This window comes from Colletotrichum orchidophilum (genome assembly GCF_001831195.1).
Source record: "Colletotrichum orchidophilum strain IMI 309357 chromosome Unknown Scaffold_47.1, whole genome shotgun sequence".
NCBI lineage: Eukaryota > Fungi > Ascomycota > Sordariomycetes > Glomerellales > Glomerellaceae > Colletotrichum > Colletotrichum orchidophilum.
In genome coordinates this window covers 137,019-154,994 of record NW_019173003.1, presented here as the reverse complement: position 1 = coordinate 154,994, position 17,976 = coordinate 137,019, and the positions used below count along the sequence as shown (strand labels likewise).

The window sequence follows — 17,976 nt, the reverse complement described above, 5'->3', positions numbered from 1 at the left end:
TTTCAATGAGTGTGCGTCGAGGTTGCGATTTCTTCAGTTGAAAATCACATTTTATAGTTCAAGATGATAGTTGCTGAGAACGAGCTTCGGTATGCAAGTCGTCATCACGTCACAACTGAATCCCAATTTCCAAGCTTTGAATAAATTTCTTATAGCTTCTTAATATCAATCATATTTTGCACTCATATAATCCGTCTGTACTTTCTTCCGAGACAGAAATGCGAATGAGGGGCCCGTCATCTATAGTAGCAAGCTAAGAAATGTGGTCGTCATCATCGACAATATAGCGTCACTGAATGCCTCAGCCAGCATGACCACAACATCAATCAAATATCGACAACGTCCCATATAGTCCAGTGGTTAGGATACTCCGCTTTCAATCACTTTATTGAACAAATACCGGAGAGACCCGAGTTCGAACCTCGGTGTGGGAACGCGCATCCTTTTTCCTGATTGACGTGTTGCTTTTTTAATAGTCCTTCATCACCATTGTTGTATGTGCTGCTGGATAGAAACCTAAGAATGAATACCTCACTAGATAAAGAAAGGCAAAAGCTTGGAACAATCCAGTCGGAAAGCCTAGGAAAACGAAACATGTTATTGTTCGAGAATCCACTGTTCATCTGCCATTGTCTTCAAAGTCTCGAAGTGATTATCCGATTCATCATGGGGCAGGGCAGGCAGATGCCGCTCTCCCACATTCGGCCCATCCACATACGGACCCCGCCCTCCCGGCGGACGGACCCCCCTCCTCCTCCTCCACGGCGCGGGTTCGGTTGGTTCAAACCTCTCCACTCTGCCAGCCCATGCCCACCCCACCTACCCGCCGACCAACGCCGAATCGGCGACAGAAACCTCAATCCCGGAAAAAATCACACGACATCTTTTTCCTTTCCCATCCGATCATCACCACCAACAAACAGTCCGTGTCTACTGTGCCCTGTGTACCCTATCTCAGTATCGAGTGCCGAACCGGGGTGCAATTGTTGGCGTGGACATCGGATATACCAAAGCCAAACTCTCCAAGAATACCTCCGGCACATCATGTCCCTCACTCTGGACAGTCAGACGGTCATTCCAAAACACAATTAGTTATACACCACACATTACTTTACCGATTCATCCCTTCCTCACTGACATAGCCCTTGACATAGCCCTGCACACAAAGATAGCCTTCACAGAAACTCCGAGGAGCGGAACATGAAGTAATAAACCAGTATATTCAGACCAAAGGTATGGCTCGACGGTTCTGGGGATTGTGGTCGGGGTTAGTAGTAGTAAAAAGGTAGTAGTAGTTTTGCTTGCGTGTCAAAAAAGGATTCCCCTGTCGCGATAAAAGAAAGCCGCAATGTAAGAGGAAACCCCCCAAAAAGGCACCGCCATGCTTTGTCCCCGTTTGAAACCGCAAAACCGCAAGAATCATACCAACGCCTCGGATGCAGCAGTTTGTATCCACACGCCTGCCCTGAAAACCCCGTAGTCATGAAGAAGCAATGGACAAAAGAAATAAGTATGAAGGAAAAGAAGAGACTTTTTGTCTCTCTCTCTCTCTCCTCTTGGGAAATGAGGGAATAAGGTTATGTTGTTTCGCTGTGCTCGCGCAGCTTTCCTCCGCCCGGTGGTATAAGCGCCGGGTCAAGTAGTCAGAAACAGCGTGATCGCTCTGTTGGTATCAAGTCTGTCTCCTCCTGTAATATTCATCCAAGCCTGCTTAATACGTCTCCTCTTCGACCAGTTGATCTTGAGCGCCCATGACGGAACTCCTCAGGCCCATCGAGCTTCGCCTTCCCGAGACACTCCCTCCGCTTTGCCGCCTTGCGCTGGGCATCGGGATGCCGCTGGTTGGGGCTGGGATACCGCTCACGGAGTTCTCTGCGTCCAGGCGGGAATATGTGCCTCTCCTGCTAGGTGTTCTGAATTCGCTACTTTCGTCGCCCTCGTCAATGTCGATGCGGCTGCTGATACTAGCAGAGCGCGCATGCAGGTTGCCACCCAAAGAACTGCGAGGACGACCTAGAGGCGTCCGGGTTCCAGACATGCTGGTGCGGCTCATAGGGCGGGGCGGTGCCATTTCTGATCGACTTGACGGTCTGGCGTACGACGAGATGCTAGCCCGCGAGCTCGGCCGAGACATTGTAGAGTCGCTGTGTTCGAGACCGGCGCCCGGGTTCCGGTTCGGCAGCGGGCCAAACGACAGGCGGCTGACACCTGAAGTGCTGAGACGAGGTACATGCTTGGATCTTGTGCTGGCAGAGAAGTTGGGGTTGGATGGTGTAGTGTCATCGCCCCGTACGGATGAGGATGTGGAGCCACTCGGGCGCTTGCGTGAACGGATAGTAACCGTTGACGGTACGCTGTGAACCCCAAGGACCGAAGAGCGGGGTGAAGCTCGAGGGGGTGTCGTGACGGGAGCAGGGAGTTTTGAACGTGCGTTGTGTACGCGGGCTTCCAAACGCTGCATCTGGGCGGTGAGGGTTCGAATGTGGGCGAGAGACGTGTTGGCAGGCTTGGGGGGCATGCGGGTGGAGATGGAGCGAGGTGCGGTGCGAGGCGCGGGCGTGCGTGCCGGTGCCCCGGTAGAGGGACGACCCCCAGATGGCCGGCTGCTGCTGACGGACGTCGTGAAGGAACGAGGCTTCGGCGTGATGCTGTGTTCGGTTGACGGCAGACGCGACTTGCGCGTCGCTGATGCCGGCGTCTTGGCTGGTGTCTTGAGCGGCGTCCGGGAGATAATCCTCTTCGGTACAGAGGCGGAGACGTCGGACATGGGCGGGGAAGGAGGCTCGCTGATCTGGGCGGGTTTGGCGGCCGGGAGAGCTTCCGCATCCGGCGGGGTCGATACCATGGGCGAGCTGGCCGTCGAGCCGGGAGAGGCGTCGAGTGTCTTGTCGAAGATGGGAGACGAGAGGATGGAGAGATCGGTAGAGATGGCGGAAAGGTGACGCTGCTCTTGCTTCTTGATCTTGTCTTGGAGTAGCTCGGCCTCGATCTTGAGGTCGGAAAGCTCCTCGCGCAAGCGTTGCGCCTCGATGCGCAGAGTCTCTCGTTCCTGTTCGCCGATTTTGATCTCCTCCTCCATCATAACATTGCGCTCGATCGCACTGTTGAACTTCGATTCGAGGTCCTCGAGGGACGAACTAGTGTTTCGTGCCTGCCTCTCAAAGTCATCGTTGGCAACTTCGATGTCGCGTAGCTTGAGCTGGAGAGTCCTGTTGGTGTCGCGCAGGGTTGTGATTTCCTTCTCGAGGGTGTTTTGGGCCGCATTCGCATCCTTCTTGGCTTGATTGTACTTTGACTGCAAGGAATAGTGAGTCAGGGCTGGACGTCTCGCGATGGATGCGCGCCGTCAAACGGGCAGGGGGCGGGCGCGATCTCACCTTCCACTCCTCCGCCTCGAACTTGAGGCCCTCTGCCTTTTCCTGGAGTTTGCGCTCCCTCTTTTCAGCCTGCTCGACGTCCTTCTCGAGCTCCTGTTCCAGCTCCTTACTGGATTCTCTGAATTCCGACAGCTCCTCCTCGAGTGATGCATACTGAGACTTGTACCAGCGCAGCTGATCTTCGGAGCTCATCGCCTCGTTGGGCGGTGACGATGGTGGCTCTGCCATGGCTGTTGTATTGTGACGCAGTCGCAATGTTTATCGGGATCGCATGTGATGTTTGGCGGTCACCGGGTGAGTAAGGGTGGTTGGTATTGGGCGCAACGGATGCGAAGTGGGGGCAATCGTTGCGGTCGCAGATAGAACTTGTTAAAGTGATACAAATGAAAATTGTAGTCGTCGATGAAAATAATCGTAATAGTCGTCGAATGCGTGCTGTTGAGCCACCGTCAGTCTCGCCATATTCCCGAATTCCCCCAAAATCCGACGCGATCCAGGGGGGGAAAAATGGCACGTACCGACTCCAAAGTGTTGTTTTGGGGGGTTGGGGGTGTCGTATCAAAGCGTGGGAAAGACAAGCAGCCCGATGAAGAAAAGGAGGAAGCCGAAGGGAAGAATGGAAGGGTCCGGATTGTCGTGTGGGCGGTTGTCGATGTCGATGTCGATGTCGATGTTGGGCGGCGAAGACTTACCTGGGTCGTCGGTGGGTGGGTGGTGCTGTTGTTGTCGATCGGTGGCCGTGGTCGTCGTTTGTCGAAGTCGTCGTCGTCGGTGTCGAGATGTCGGCGGGAGAGATATGCATCTGCACTCTCCAATGTCGGTCGACACTTCAGGGACTGGACTGGACTGGACACACAGGACGGGACCGACTAAGGACTGCTGGGCATGGCTGGGACAGAACAGGACAGGAAAGGGAAAGGTCGGTGCAATGTTGATGTCGGTCAGGCGTGTGGGCGTGTGGGCGTGTGGTCGTTGTTGCTGTTGCGGGTTGCCCCCTGTCGCCCCTTGTCGTGGCACTGCGCTATTCTCTCTTGGGAATAGTATGCTACCACGGGCAACAGCAGGTGAGTGGCTGAAGACAATTATGTAATGGGCCACGGGAGAAGACGCAGGAAGAGCAGCCCACTCACAGCATCGGACGGGGACCCTTACGGTGGGGAGTGTACCTTTTTTTGGCACCAGTGAGAAGAAACAGATACGTACCGTCTCACCCGTCCTATCGCCTGCTGTTCTGTGTGTACGGAAGGCGGATACGTCCCTGATGAGGTAAGGTACCTCCCGACCGTGTGTGCTGTTCGCTGCCCCTCCTTCGTCATTTTACTCTGCGCATCCGCTGGCTGCTGCCGGCACTGGGCAGAAGGAGTCATTTCAAGCTTCAACCACGCCGCATTATTTCTTCAGTCAACGTCTCTGCCACTCCCAACTCCCTCCACCTTGGGCTCCCAATATGTCGACGGCGAAGCTGTCCCAATCCGGCTGGCGGCGATCGTCCACAATGCAGTGGGGCACCTTGTACAATGCGCCATGCGGAAGACAGCCACGACAGCTTGACCTTCCAGTCATTACGAAGATGCACACCAACACACCATGATGTCTCACTCTTCGTCCGCCTTTGTCAAATCAGACGCCCTACAGCTTCTCACGCGTCATTATTTTCTGACCCTCTGCAAACACGCATCGAAACTATGCCGGTGACTGAGCGCAGCGTGCAAACGGACTCAGCAATTGGAGGCCAGGCCAAAAAAGACTTTGACCCCCAATTCCAATCCCATCCTCGGACGATGACGGATGGACAGCCGCGAGCAGGGCCACTCCCAGGTCGACTTGACCTCCGTATCAGGGCCATCCCAAGTTTCGCTTCATGCAAATGCACTGATCCTTCTTGGCCCACCAACTCACCCTCGCTGCCCACCTGGTCGGTGCTCCTTTTCGTTGGCCGTCTGCACGACATTGGAATAATATACACGCCGTCAGGTTGCTTTGCACAGGCGCAGCCGCAGCCGCGGTGGCGCCGATCGACGGAGAGAAAAGGAAGAACGGCGGGAGGCAGAGAAAGGTTCAGATGCCATGTTTCAAACCCCGAAGCGCCAGGGTTCTGTGTTCCATCCGCATGACACTGAGAACCCATCAGTCTCATGCCACCAATTCTGCAGAGTCAAAATTGTCGCCTGTCAACTCACCAAGCCCATGGCCGCACTCTCATGCAACTGGCCTTCCAAATTACCGAATGGCTACTCCATAGTTGCACTATAATATTAGCTCAACGGATACGCACGCGGGAGATCCCCCCCCAACGAGCAGGGAGCTCCGTTACAGTGCGCCGCCGCCAATTTCTGCCCGGCCGGCAATCATCACACCCGTCGCAAATGCAAGTCGTCACCTCCGTCTTCATGTCGCTTCCGATACAGCGGTGCAATCGATATCGAGGTGACGGACCGGACGGACGGTGCAACCTCTCGGCGGACCCAGATCCAGTCACCCAAAGATCGATCTCGCGCCGAGACCACGGCTCTTTGGCCGAAAAAGGCTTCGTACTTCGTGGTCCCCATTGTTTCACGCCAACCGCTCGGAAGTGGCGGTCATAGTGCCGACTCTCGGGCCATTTGCGCTCTGCAGACAACGACCGTTCGCCGCGGCACTGAAATTTCGGTCGCCAGATAAACGTGGAATATTAAGGGTCCATGTGTTGTTTACTTCGTCTTCTTTTTCACCCGAATTTTCGTCCAAGCTTGGCGTCACAAATCTTCCAGGGCGGGCGGGCGTCCGTATTCTGGAAATCCTAGCTTGCAGCGAGCTCCTGATCGAAAGTGGCCATCTTCTGCTGCTTTTGCATTCAGAGTCGGCAACCCGAGTTTGAGCTAATCATTAACTATTAGACAATGACTCGCAGAAATCTGAGCAACCTCTAGGCCGCGAAGGTCCGCAACACATTAATGAAATTGGCTGCGATCATCGACACTTCTAGCCTTGCTGCACCTGGCGCTCTATATAATGCTTGGACATAGGCGCGCCGCCACGCACGATAGTCCGGGAACCATCGGTGAACACTATTTGAGCCTCGGCATTTGTCGCATTAGGGTACTCCACCAATACCGGGTCCGTGATGCTGCCGTTCCGCCATTTCACCGTCACGAGCCAGCCGCCCTTGGTTCGGGCCCGTGAAAGCTCACCATTGGGCCAGTTTTTGGGACACGCCGGGAGAAGTCGAATCTCGACAAAATGCGCCTCCGTTGTATCTTGCAAGACACTCGACTGCACCAAACACTCGAGAATGCCGGCACACCCACCAAAGTTGCCATCAATCTGGAACGGCGGGTGATTGTCGAGCATGTTGGCCAACGTTGAGCTCTTGAGCAGCATGTCCATATGCTGCCCGCAACCTTCACCGTCGAGAAGTCGAGCATGGAGATTGAGCAGCCAAGCCCTGCTCCATCCCGTGTGTCCGCCGCCATGTGCTGCTCTTCGTTCCAGTACTCTTTTGGCAGCAGCCGCCAGCTCTGGAGATCTCACCGGGCTGATGCTTTCTCCCGGGTATAGTCCGAACAGGTGGGAGACATGTCGATGGCCCGGCTCCAGCTCTTTGTGATCCTTTACTCCCCACTCTTGAATCAAGCCATCAGCGTTGGTCGACAGCTCGGGCACCCTGCCGAGGGTCTCTTTCACCCTCGTTCGCAACTGGCTATCAGTGCGCAGTTTATCAGTGCTCCAAAGATACTTCTTGAATGCAATTCCGACAATGGTCATATCGATTGCGGAACCTTCGCAAAGAATACCAGGACTGCCCGATTCGGATATGAACGTGTTCTCGGGTGACAGCGACGGGTTTGTGACCAAGTATTTGCCGCAAGCTGACGGCGTCAGGAAGTCAAGTAGAAAAGTGATGCAGCCCTCCAGAACCGCGGCCGCTCGTTTGTGAAGGGTCTCATCATACTGATACTGCAGTATCTCAAATACGTCAATACATACCCAGACACCACCGAGAGGCCAGAGAGTGGAGGGCATCCATCGATCTTGGGGGTCTGTATCTGCCCAGATATCTGTGTTGTGGTGCGCGCACCATCCGTCACAGCCGTACATGGCCTTCGCTGTCTTCTTTCCCCGCTCCGCCATTCGCTCCAGTAATTCAAGCATCGGAATAGAACATTCAGTCAGATTACACGGTCCGGCCGGCCAATAATTCATCTGCAGGTTGATGTTGATGGTATACTTGCATCCCCAGGGAGGAGCAAAGGAAGGGTTCCAAATGCCTTGCAACGTCGCTGGCAGCGCCTTTACGGAGTTCCGACTTGACGAGATGAGTAGATACCTACCATAGTGATGGTACAGGGCAACCAGTCCCGGGTCTCGGTTTTGCTTGATTCGCTCGTCTGTCGGAAGATGGTAGGCATCTGGCCACATGCGAAGTGCTGTTCTTTCAAAGAGGTTTTGATAGTCCACTTGATGACGCTCAACCAGTTTCTTCCACGGGTTCCCCAACGCTTCAAGGACGTTACTCCTAGCGGCTTCTTCGGGGTCATTTTCTCGAAACTTTGTTTGAGCGCCAATGACAATGGAACAGGCGGAGGAGGTTACCACCAGGCAGTTGCCGACAGTCTCTACGGACCCCTGCGCGTCATCACAAGAAACCCCGAGGGTGATGGACAGCCGGTTGCTGTTCCGTCCGCCAGGCGTTGCAGCCAGTGTAATCTGCCCGTCTTTTGCGTCAATATTGTCGAGGAACTCGTTTGTCTCCCATTCAGCCTCGCTGACTCGGTTCAGCCGAATGACGAAACGAGTGGCCTCAGACGCCGTGATTCTGAACGCTAATACATTATCTGGGAAGCTGGCAATGGCGTCTCGACGGTAAGAGACACCTCGATATTGGTATTCGACAGTCGTCTGCGCGGTATCCAGACATAAATATCGGCGATAGTCCGTCACATCCTCGATGGCGTGACCAAACTCGACTGTGCAAGTGCCAAGCGGCTCATAGTGCCGCATGCTGGCGGGTGTCGCGAAGAAGGCCTCCCTAACGAGGGACTCGGCCTCGGCGTGTTTTTCATCTCGGATGAGCTGTCGGAGTTTCGGTAGGTGGCGGAAGGCGTCTTTTGGGGTCCTGTCCTGCGGCCCGCCGTACCACACCGAGTCCTCGTTCAGCTGCAAGAGCTCGGTGGAAGTTCGCCCATAGACCATGGCGCCCAGCCGCCCGTTGCCGATTGGTAGCGCCTCTGACCATTCGGAGGCGGGGGACTTGTAGTGGAGACGCGAGGGAGGGCGGCCCTCGCCGGGGCCGGAGCCGAAGCTTTCTGGGCCATCGAGCGGGAACATTGCGCCTTGGAACGACGTGCCGGTATGCCGGAGTCCGGATTTGTCTACTGCGACGAGGGTGGTCTGGTCTAGCCTGGGCCCCAAGCTTCCAAGACGGAGGGGTTTGTGAAAAGACAAAGACTCTGGTGAGCTGGTGATCGGGATCTGTTTTGGCCGTCTAAAGTCCCTCTTCCAAAGACGATGAGAGTCGGGCGGCCCTAGGCGACTTTAACCCCAGACAACCCACGATCGACCGGGGTAGATGCTCGGCGTCGTATCATTTGAGGAAAATTGGCTCGGGGAGTGTGGGGTAGCCGGCCGGCCGGCCGTCTCGAGCCAATCATCACGGATGAAAGCAGACCGAACATGCTCATCCCGGAGTGATGTGGTGGCTGGTCTGATCCAACTGCATGTCTACAGCCGCCCCGGCCAATCGCCATGAGACAAAGCCGATGTTGTTTGGGCTCTTGAGTGGATCTTGGGGAAACAAAGAGGTTACTCTGGAGGCGATGGAATGAAGTCGGCAGTGGATTTGGACTGGTTCGTCTGCAAGGAGCATCTGATGTGAACCACATGGCCACTTGGAACGTCTGAGAGTCTGGGGATCGCATCCCTCTTCAGGATTCGAGACCCAACCATCGGAAGGCCATTCCGTCTTGCACCAGAAGGATAGCAGTGCAGGATGAAAGCAGCCATTCTGGACGCGTCTCCCGCCCCCAGAGCTAAGGATAAGGAAGCTCTATATATCCGCCGAGGCACCGCTGCAACCTGAGATCCCACGGACCCAGAGTCTCGGGCTTCTCGCTTGTTCGCCAGCGTTGACTTTTTGCTTCGCCCCAGATCTAGGAGACTTGGAGAAGCGATTTTCTTCGCGAAAGTCAGAATTTTCAGTCCATCATGGCGCCTCTTGAAGAAGTTGACCACACGGTCATCTATCACGACGATGTCGCCCAGGCGAACAAGATTGGTGTTGCCGTCGAAGAAGTTGCGGCAACTCGCATCTCGGAGGCTGACATGATGCGCAAGTCGGCTGAAGCCCTGACGCTGAAGTCCAAGACTGGCCTATATATTTTCGGCTACATGCTCGTGATGGGCTTCAACCAAGCGGGGTAAGCACATGACGGTCCTTGCCTGTCTCTTGTGGGCGTGGGCATGATGGAGCTGACATGCCTGTCAATAGTTACGGTATCGATTGGGGCGTCATCAGTGGCATCAACTCCAATGACCGTTGGCACGACTACTACGGCTTCCCCAACGCCGGCGTCATCATCTCCACGATCAACGCCCTGATGCAAATCGGTGGGTTCCTAGGCGCTCCCTTTCTCAGCTGCGCCGACGTACTCGGCCGCCGCGGTGTCAACTTCCTAGGCAACGCTCTCGTCATCATCGCCGCCATTATGCAGGCCATGGCCCCGAATCTGGCCTGTCTCTTCATCGGCCGTCTCGTCCTTGGATTCGGCACGGCGCTTTGCACCGCGCCACAGTACGTCGCCGAGCTTGCGCCAGTCCATCTCCGTGGTCGCCTCGTCGGCGTCTTTGGCGCGTGCTTCCAGGTCGGCTCGCTGATGATGATTGGCATCATGATGGGTTTGACGAACTGGGACAGCGACTGGCAGTGGAGGATGGCCTTCTTCATCCAGGCCATCTTCCCTCTCTTCGTCTGCCTGACAATCTACTTCTTGTGCCCCGAGTCGCCCCGTTTCCTCTACATGCGCGGCAAGAAGGAGGAGGCCCGCCGTGTTGTGGCAAGGTACATGACGACTGACAACGACATCAACCATGAGATTGTCGACCTCATGATCCTCCAGATTGAGGAGTCTATTGAAACCACAAAGGCCGGATTCCGTGCGACCTGGGACTTCCGCGTCTTCTTCACCCGCGCCGTGTGGTTCCGCACTGTTGTCCTTGCCGTCTATGCCGTCTTCCAGCAGTGGAATGGGTATGCTACCTCTTTGCACGCCCCTCGTTCTTTTATGCTGCAGTTGCTAATACATGGTCATCCACTAGCGGCGGAATCATCGGGTACTACCTCGCCCCCGCGCTCGACACAATCGGCATCACCACGCAGCTTGCTCAGCTCGGCATCAGTCTCGGCTCGACGGCAATCTACTTTGTCTTCACCCTCTTCGGCTCCTACATTATCGACTTTTTTCGCCGGCGCACCCTCATCTTCGCCGGTCTGATTAGCATGATTTGCGCGCAGATTGCCGTCACCATCACGAGTTGGCAGTACAACCTCAACGAGCAGAAGACGACGGCCATCTTGACGGTCGTCTGGATCTATCTCTTCCAGGTCTGCAGCGCCACCTTTATCGCGACCATGCACAACCTCTACCCGGTCGAGCTGCTCTCTCTGCCGCTGCGTGCCAAGGGCATGGGTTTGTTTTCCATGTTCCAGGCCATCGCCGCCGTTGTACACAATTACGGCATTGGTATTGGTGTTGGGAAGGTGGGGTACAAGATCTGGGCTGTGTATATTGTCTACAACTTCATCCAGATCTTTATTAGCTACTATGTCTTCCCTGAGACGAGTAGGCTGAATCTGGAGGAGATTGATACCATTTTTGAGACGCCGGGAGGCAAGCCTGTGAAGCTGAGCATCAAGATTGCGGATGCCAAGAGGGAGAAGAGGAAACTTGATCGCCAGGATGGGGCATCGCGTCTTTGATGTTGAGAACCGCTGATGTCGGATGGCAGGAAGTGAGTTTTGGGTGTTGATGTAGGCAGCGTACTGTTAATAGTCTGCTCTTGGGGTTCCAAGGGCCTCGATATCCAATTTGATTCATCTATTATTGAGAACTTTGAGAAGTGGTTTGCTTGCTGAGGGGATTCTGAGATGTGAACATTCGGAGGAGGCCCCGTACCTCGTGTATCCTGACGGTCTCGAGGTCAAACCGCCCACATCCCTTCGCCCAGCTGTTGTACGTGCCTCTTTTCGCACCTGCATTCATCGGTTTTGAATTGCTTTGTGCTTTATGAGGGTCTTTTCATCTTCCGAGCGCCGTCTGTGGCCATGGATGTCTAATTGTGTGATTTACACAAGCGTCATACACAAAGAGGGCGACACATGCATCCGCGGCATCCCTGAGAACCCACATTCAGGGGACTAAGAAGCAGCAGCCGAAGTCCGTTCAAGTCGCCTCCCGCGCGCTATATCCACCGCTGCATTTGATATCAATCCATCAACAAGGGTTCAGCCAGCACACTACGCCTTCTTGGACTTGAACCATGTTTAAATCGACTCTTTCGATCGCTTTTGAAAAACCCACGGACCACCTCATACCCTTATATATGTCTGTGAACCATCCAACATCACCAAAAGCTCACCCTCACCACACCAACGGACAAAAAGACAAAAGGATAATCTCACGATGAGCTGCGTGATGTGACAAGAGTGGGATTCGAACCCACGCCAATTACTTGACTAGCACCTGAAGCTAGCGCCTTAGACCGCTCGGCCATCTTGCCTTGTTTGCTGATGATGGCTTCGTGATGGAAAGGTGGCCATGTAGAGGTGATGGCAAGGGTGTGTGGCCCTAGGTGGAGTGCATGCATGATGTGTACTGTGGATTGGCTGACCTGGATCCATTTTGCTGTGGAACTCACATGGCTTATCGGGCTTGTCTTCTCGGGACCCAGCGAAGGAAGTTGGGAAACTGTAGAGTTATTTGAGGTGTTGTATTTTCCTTTGGGATTTGATGTTGAGAGGCAAAGTCGGTGGCTTTCTGTCTGTTCAAGGTGAGGATGAATCTCTATCGTTGTGGCTGGAAAATGGGAGACTGAATGCATTGATACGCTCACTGAAAGGGACTGAGATACGGTCCAGGACGTAGGAAAGGCACGGATAACGAAAGACATGGCCAACGATACAGGGCATCACACCTTTAACGTGAAGTAGCCAATGTCTGGACTGTATTTCCAAGACTGTAATGAGTAGAAGTCGACTAGACTCATAAAGTACGGGCTACGTAAATGATCCAACCTCTGAACCAACTCAATGTCACCACCACACATCCAGATGCCTCAAAAGACATGCGGAATAAACCGTGCCGTCGAGGCGTGCCACCTTTCCCACTTTTCCCCAAACTCGGCCCTCAACATACGCTCCTCCTCCCGGACTCTCGTCCACACGCCCAAGAGGAAGACGCAGCACGCCACGGGGCCGAGAACCCACTGCACGGCCCGCAAGCCCTCGTGCCACCCCGGCGCGACCCAGCAGCTCAGCACGCCGTCGAGCCGGGCGAGCAGCGCGACGTTGGACAGCACGAGGACGACGACGCCCGTGTAGCTCGGGTGCTGCACGCGGCTGTAGATGCCCGTCGTCTTGAGCTGGTCGGGCTTGGTGAGGTGAAAGGTGAAATTCTTGCCGAGGGACCGGTAGGGTCCGAGGCGGAGCGGGACGCCGGCGAGGAAGATTGCGGAGAGCGGGAGGAGGGTCGAGGCGGACCAGGTTGTGAGGGAGGCGCTGAGGCCGTTTTGGGCGCCGTGGCCGAGGACGGAGGGGGGAATGTGCGGATGGTAGTAGCTCAGGGCGGCGAGGTGGAGGGAGAGGAGGGCCAGGGGGAGGAGGACGAATTTGGGCGTGTGTTTGTGGGTGAGGAGCATCCAGCGGATCGAGTCTGCGTGCTGTTGTGGTGGTGCTTGTTTTTGGTGATGGTGATGGTGTCGCTCGTCAGGGTCGCCTGGTTGCTGGGGAGGTTTGGGGTTGGGGTTGAGGAGGCCGAGGTAGGTACCGACGGTCGAGGCCAAGATTGCGACCGAGAGTGATGCCTGGAATACAGACATCCTGGAGGCGTTGTGCTGGATTTGTGAGGTAAGATGCGAAAAGGTAGAGGTGAGAAATGCAACGAGGAGGATGAGAGACATCGCGAGACTTATCCAACGTCCCGCGTGACGCCTGTGGGGTGGCAAAAGCACAGGCCAGCAGTATCTGACGGTACTTTGGTGTGGCTGCTTATCGCTGGTAAAGACAAGGTACTCTAGATATCCCCGGCAGTGTCGTCGGAATTACGTCCGGTTCATGCCTCGAGACTGATCAGCGTTTCCTCATGCGCGTGGTTTCAATAGAAGCGCTTTTCTAACATGTGCCTCAAAACCTAGTTGAAACTCAAGGTTTCAGCAATGAATATTCAAGGGTATTGGTCCCGAAAGAATATTCAATATTCACGTGTGACCACTTACCTTTCCGTGGCGGTGGTGCCGAATGCTGGTCTGCAGTACTTGCTGACCGCCGGGCTCTCTGAAGTGTGGTGGCACGTGGGTGGCTTGATTGAGTCTACGCACTCTTGAATTTCTTCATGGAGGATTATCAGATGTATGTATAAACTCATGATGTGCGTGCTGGATCGGCGTAGTTCAGAATTCCGACTCTCGCTAGACTCCAAGAACCTAAGCCTATTTTCAGTTTTTGCATCGACACCATTGAAATGTTGTTATGCTGCTCTCTTATCTCGTACCGAGTCTGAGTTTGATGGTATGCGCAGTTCCTCTATAGTATGGATGTGTTGGAGACATCAAATCCCTGCTGAGCATCGTGCTCTGATATCTCTTTCAAAGCAATCCAAAGCCGGGGTCATTGGCTCTATAAGGACGCCCAGACGCCTCAAAATTGCACGAGAAACTAAGCTGAATCAAGTACATAGCCAATCCCTCATCATGTAAAATACGTACCCGTTCATATTGAGGTACTGTCACAATGCGACATTCACGGTCATGTTCTGATTCCTGTATTATGCTGCGCAGCGAAAACTTTGGCTTTGATTATGAGGCAGTTGATTGCCATGCTATTATATGCCAAGATTCTTTTAGCTTTAGAAAGATGAAAAGAATGATGGAGCTTTGCGATCTCGGTGCGTTGGATCTGCGTATCACTCACTATCGTACTTGCAAGCCTGTCATCAAAACGCTCTAAAAACACAACCAAGTCTACCTACCGTGACCTCTATGTCTATGTCAGACAACACCAAATTAGAAAATGACATGATTACACCTCTTCAACAACCTTGACTTCTGGGCCCTCAATCGTCTTGACCTTTCGGCCTTCCCACCATGACATGAGACCTGCGAGCATAGCGACACCGCATCCCAAGCCGATGAAAGTGCCAGTGGCCCAGGACTGTATCGACGTGTTAACTCAATTCAAAACCAGGTCTACAATCCGGGCATACGATGGCTCGCCAGCGTATTGGGATCACGGGCAACTTACAGGTCGATCAAGTCGGTTGTATCCCCACATGAAATAACACAGCACAGCCTGCAGGAAGGTGTTCCAAACCATCATCCAGATGGTGAAGCCGAGCTTCCAGAGCGGCGTCGGCGGCGCGACCTGGCCGGTGAAGGTCTCTGGCGCCTTCTCGCCCTGGACGGCCCACGCGGGCGGGCGGAACCAGCTCTTGTTCTGCGCCGCGAGCTTGAGCATGGCCGCCTGGTTCTTGAAGTTGACGGCCCGGATGTACCAGTACAGGTCGCGGAAGCGCCAGGGCGCGAGGCCGAAGCCCGTCACGCAGAAGAGCGCGTTGAGGATCTGGCTGGAGATTTCGAGCCACTTTTTGCGCGGCGAGTTGTCGTCGTCGGCGGAGGGGTGATTCATCGCCGGTGCGGCTTTGAGGAGCAGGAAGAAGAGCATGGCCTGGGGGGGTTGTGCGGTGAGTCAGTATGGCGGCTTTGAATTTTTTTTTCATTTTTTTTTTCACATCACAGGAATGAACTTACTCCCCAGGCCTACAGTTGTCTTGATTAGCATAATTCATGTTGGGTAGTATGTCACAAGGTGTGTGCACGAGGGAGATACTTACGACAATGTTCAAGCAATAGATGGTGATGACGAACCCCGAGGGCGTGAGGAAGAACTTCCAAAAAGCCTTCAAACCGTTTGCAATCGTCGTCTTCCACGGCGCCTTCTCCTCTGCTGCATGCTTCTGATACAGGCTCTGTCGTCGCTGGAAGGGTGACGGTCGAGCCTCGCTGGGTGGCGGGTTCTCCTCGTTCGTGCCCTCCTCGTGCGTAGCCGGCCGTGCTTCGTCCGAAGTCTCGGCCAGCACGGCGGGTTCGTCCGCTTCCCTGATATTCTCCGCCTTGTCATTAAATGCATTGCGGCCCCCACTGCCGGATTGACCATTGATGGAAAACGTCGACGCGCGCCGGCCCGTGTTGGACCTGATGAGCGCCAGGTCGCCGTGGGGTTCCTGGAAGGCGTAGCGCGCCGAGTGGCCTTGGGCCGTGAAGGCGATGTTGTCGCCGCCGGAATCGGGGTCGCGGAGCTCAGTGAGGGTCGGCGCCTGGGCAATTGCTGTGCCGGCGGCCTGCCACATGCCCAATTGGGGGTTCGCGTTCATGAAGGAGATGGACGCGCCCCGGACGCGGCCCACGATGCCGCCATTGTCGGCGGCTGACGGCTCGGCCATGGTTGAGGATTGAAAATGGGGATGTTGATGATGGGGCCCTCCCTGGTGGTCGCTGCGGTGTCGGATGTCGCGGCAACGCCGACATCAAAGGGTGCGGCGCGGGATGAATGAGACGGGGGCGTGAGTGAGATTGCCTCTCAGCACGCAGTCTGCGTCTACAGACGGAGAGGGGGCAGCCGAGTAGTCACGACTGGAGATGCCTCACTGATTGCAGGTTCGTAGCCGCACAGATTGTGATATGTTGAACGCAGAATCACATTCCCTTTTCCCTTTCCCAGGAACAAGCACATCGCGACCAAAGGAGACTGCAGAAATGTGCCATCACGTGGGGGCTGGGTGAGCGAGCTATCCTGCTTATCATGACCCAAACCCCCGGCGTCCCGCGAACAGTCTCCATTGGGAAAAAAGTCTAAATTGCGTCGCCCGTCACCTCCAGGCTGCTTGATGGCTGATCCTGGGTTAGCTGGAAGGGCCAAGACACTGCCGTGATTAGCTAGCCCGCATATCTCGCTTTCCCCGTCCCCGAATCCCTGCTGTTTTCGCACCCCAATCCGGCTTGGCCAGGCTCGGTCTCGGTCGGATTTGGTTGATGATGGGCCGCGCTGCTGATGCCCTGAGTCGCGGGACCCTTTTCTGCTGATCTGATCTGGTCAGGTGGTTGAGTGAATTCGCCTGACGTCACAAAAAGCCGACCTGCGACTTGTCTACATTGTTCTTACTACAGTAATCACAATGAATTTGAGGGCATGAAGCCTCAAGTATGGCTGTGGCACGCCAAGGTGATTGAAGGTCCAGCTAACAAGGAGTTGATTGACACTTTGGATCTTTGTTACGTTGATTTCTACCCTCCTTCGTTTGCTACTCGCTGTGTCTAAAATTTGCATATGTACATACTGCAGTCAAGAGAAACAGCGACACCTAATTGGTGGTTCCCTAAAACCTAGTTTCCTCGTTCGCATTACACAGCGAGGTCTTTACAACCGGGACTTGCACTTCAGAACGTAACCTTTTGTTGCAGATGGAAAAAAAGAACGACAGCTTTTCGAGTCAGCGCCTATGGCACAGTATTGTTTTCTGTTGAAAATCGGTGGAAAGAATATGTTGAGGTAACCAAGCCAAACCATGATATTTGCTTTTACATTACTCGATAATGATGAAAGATGCCAGCTGCATTGCGGTTCCTGTGATTTACTGATATGCATCTGGCAAGTGAAGGATACTAATCATCCTTCGTGTTCCCTCAGGCAAGACAACGAGACCCTGGCGAATCGCTCACATCAAAGCTCCAAAAGTAGGGAGCAACAAAACAGTCCTCGAACTTTGGACGTTTCTCCACATCTTGTGTAGATGCCACAAGCTCGAGCCCCCAGTCATCCTAAAGGTCGTGATGCTTGGGGAAATGTGTTGCTTTCTAGAATGTCGCAGCCAAACCCGTCCACGCTGCCGCGTTCCTCCCGACGCTGTTGATTTACCAGTCACTATAGCCAGAAGAAAACACAGATTTGGCCAAGTCTTCATCAATATCGTGCACGAACATGCATGCGGCTTCTTCTTTGACTTCCACAACGTCGACATAGCCGTCAATGATGTTGGGTTTAACGTCAATCTTTGAACCGGGCGACTAGGGATTGTTTTCGAATAACAACACAAACATCATCAAGGGAAAAGATTTGATGCCACAATTGGCATCGGCAATTGGGTACTGTCGCTGTGCTTTTGTGTTGGAAGTTGGTTTTGAGGGTCGATCTGCATCACACGCCATCGTTGAAAACATGAAGTGATCAAAGCAGGTCGTGTATTCTTTGAACCTTATTGGCTAAAACAATTTCAACAAAGGCCAGAGCCGAAGAGAAATAATTGAAGGTCGCAAATGACGAACACCCTTTCTAGCCATCAGAGTACTTGACACA

The 17,976-nt window shown here is 54.3% G+C and overlaps 7 protein-coding genes across 7 annotated transcripts; 1 reads left to right on the top strand and 6 right to left on the bottom strand.

Moving 5' to 3' along the window:
- Window positions 1–1,711: 1,711 nt before the first annotated feature.
- CORC01_06345 (uncharacterized protein) lies at window positions 1,712–3,605 on the bottom strand (the record flags this gene model as incomplete). Its single annotated transcript, XM_022617986.1, has 2 exons — window positions 1,712–3,295; window positions 3,378–3,605. 2 exons carry the CDS (start codon window positions 3,603–3,605, stop codon window positions 1,712–1,714), a joined length of 1,812 nt encoding a protein of 603 aa, XP_022475499.1.
- Window positions 3,606–3,935: 330 nt separating this feature from the next.
- Window positions 3,936–4,512, bottom strand: CORC01_06344 (uncharacterized protein; the record flags this gene model as incomplete). Its single annotated transcript, XM_022617985.1, has 2 exons — window positions 3,936–4,449; window positions 4,508–4,512. 2 exons carry the CDS (start codon window positions 4,510–4,512, stop codon window positions 3,936–3,938), a joined length of 519 nt encoding a protein of 172 aa, XP_022475498.1.
- Window positions 4,513–6,338: 1,826 nt separating this feature from the next.
- On the bottom strand, window positions 6,339–8,684 carry CORC01_06343 (alpha-L-fucosidase; the record flags this gene model as incomplete). The annotated part of the gene is made up of 1 exon (XM_022617984.1): window positions 6,339–8,684. The coding sequence occupies one exon, from the start codon at window positions 8,682–8,684 to the stop codon at window positions 6,339–6,341; it is 2,346 nt and encodes a 781-aa protein (XP_022475497.1).
- A 197-nt stretch (window positions 8,685–8,881) lies between these two features.
- On the bottom strand, window positions 8,882–9,274 carry CORC01_06342 (uncharacterized protein; the record flags this gene model as incomplete). The annotated part of the gene is made up of 1 exon (XM_022617983.1): window positions 8,882–9,274. One exon carries the CDS (start codon window positions 9,272–9,274, stop codon window positions 8,882–8,884), a length of 393 nt encoding a protein of 130 aa, XP_022475496.1.
- Window positions 9,275–9,560: 286 nt separating this feature from the next.
- On the top strand, window positions 9,561–11,331 carry CORC01_06341 (sugar transporter; the record flags this gene model as incomplete). Its single annotated transcript, XM_022617982.1, has 3 exons — window positions 9,561–9,772; window positions 9,844–10,602; window positions 10,671–11,331. 3 exons carry the CDS (start codon window positions 9,561–9,563, stop codon window positions 11,329–11,331), a joined length of 1,632 nt encoding a protein of 543 aa, XP_022475495.1.
- A 1,355-nt stretch (window positions 11,332–12,686) lies between these two features.
- CORC01_06340 (isoprenylcysteine carboxyl methyltransferase) lies at window positions 12,687–13,529 on the bottom strand (the record flags this gene model as incomplete). Its single annotated transcript, XM_022617981.1, has 1 exon — window positions 12,687–13,529. The coding sequence occupies one exon, from the start codon at window positions 13,527–13,529 to the stop codon at window positions 12,687–12,689; it is 843 nt and encodes a 280-aa protein (XP_022475494.1).
- Window positions 13,530–14,646: 1,117 nt separating this feature from the next.
- CORC01_06339 (uncharacterized protein) lies at window positions 14,647–16,066 on the bottom strand (the record flags this gene model as incomplete). The annotated part of the gene is made up of 4 exons (XM_022617980.1): window positions 14,647–14,778; window positions 14,869–15,291; window positions 15,375–15,383; window positions 15,458–16,066. The coding sequence occupies 4 exons, from the start codon at window positions 16,064–16,066 to the stop codon at window positions 14,647–14,649; spliced, it is 1,173 nt and encodes a 390-aa protein (XP_022475493.1).
- Window positions 16,067–17,976: the final 1,910 nt, after the last annotated feature.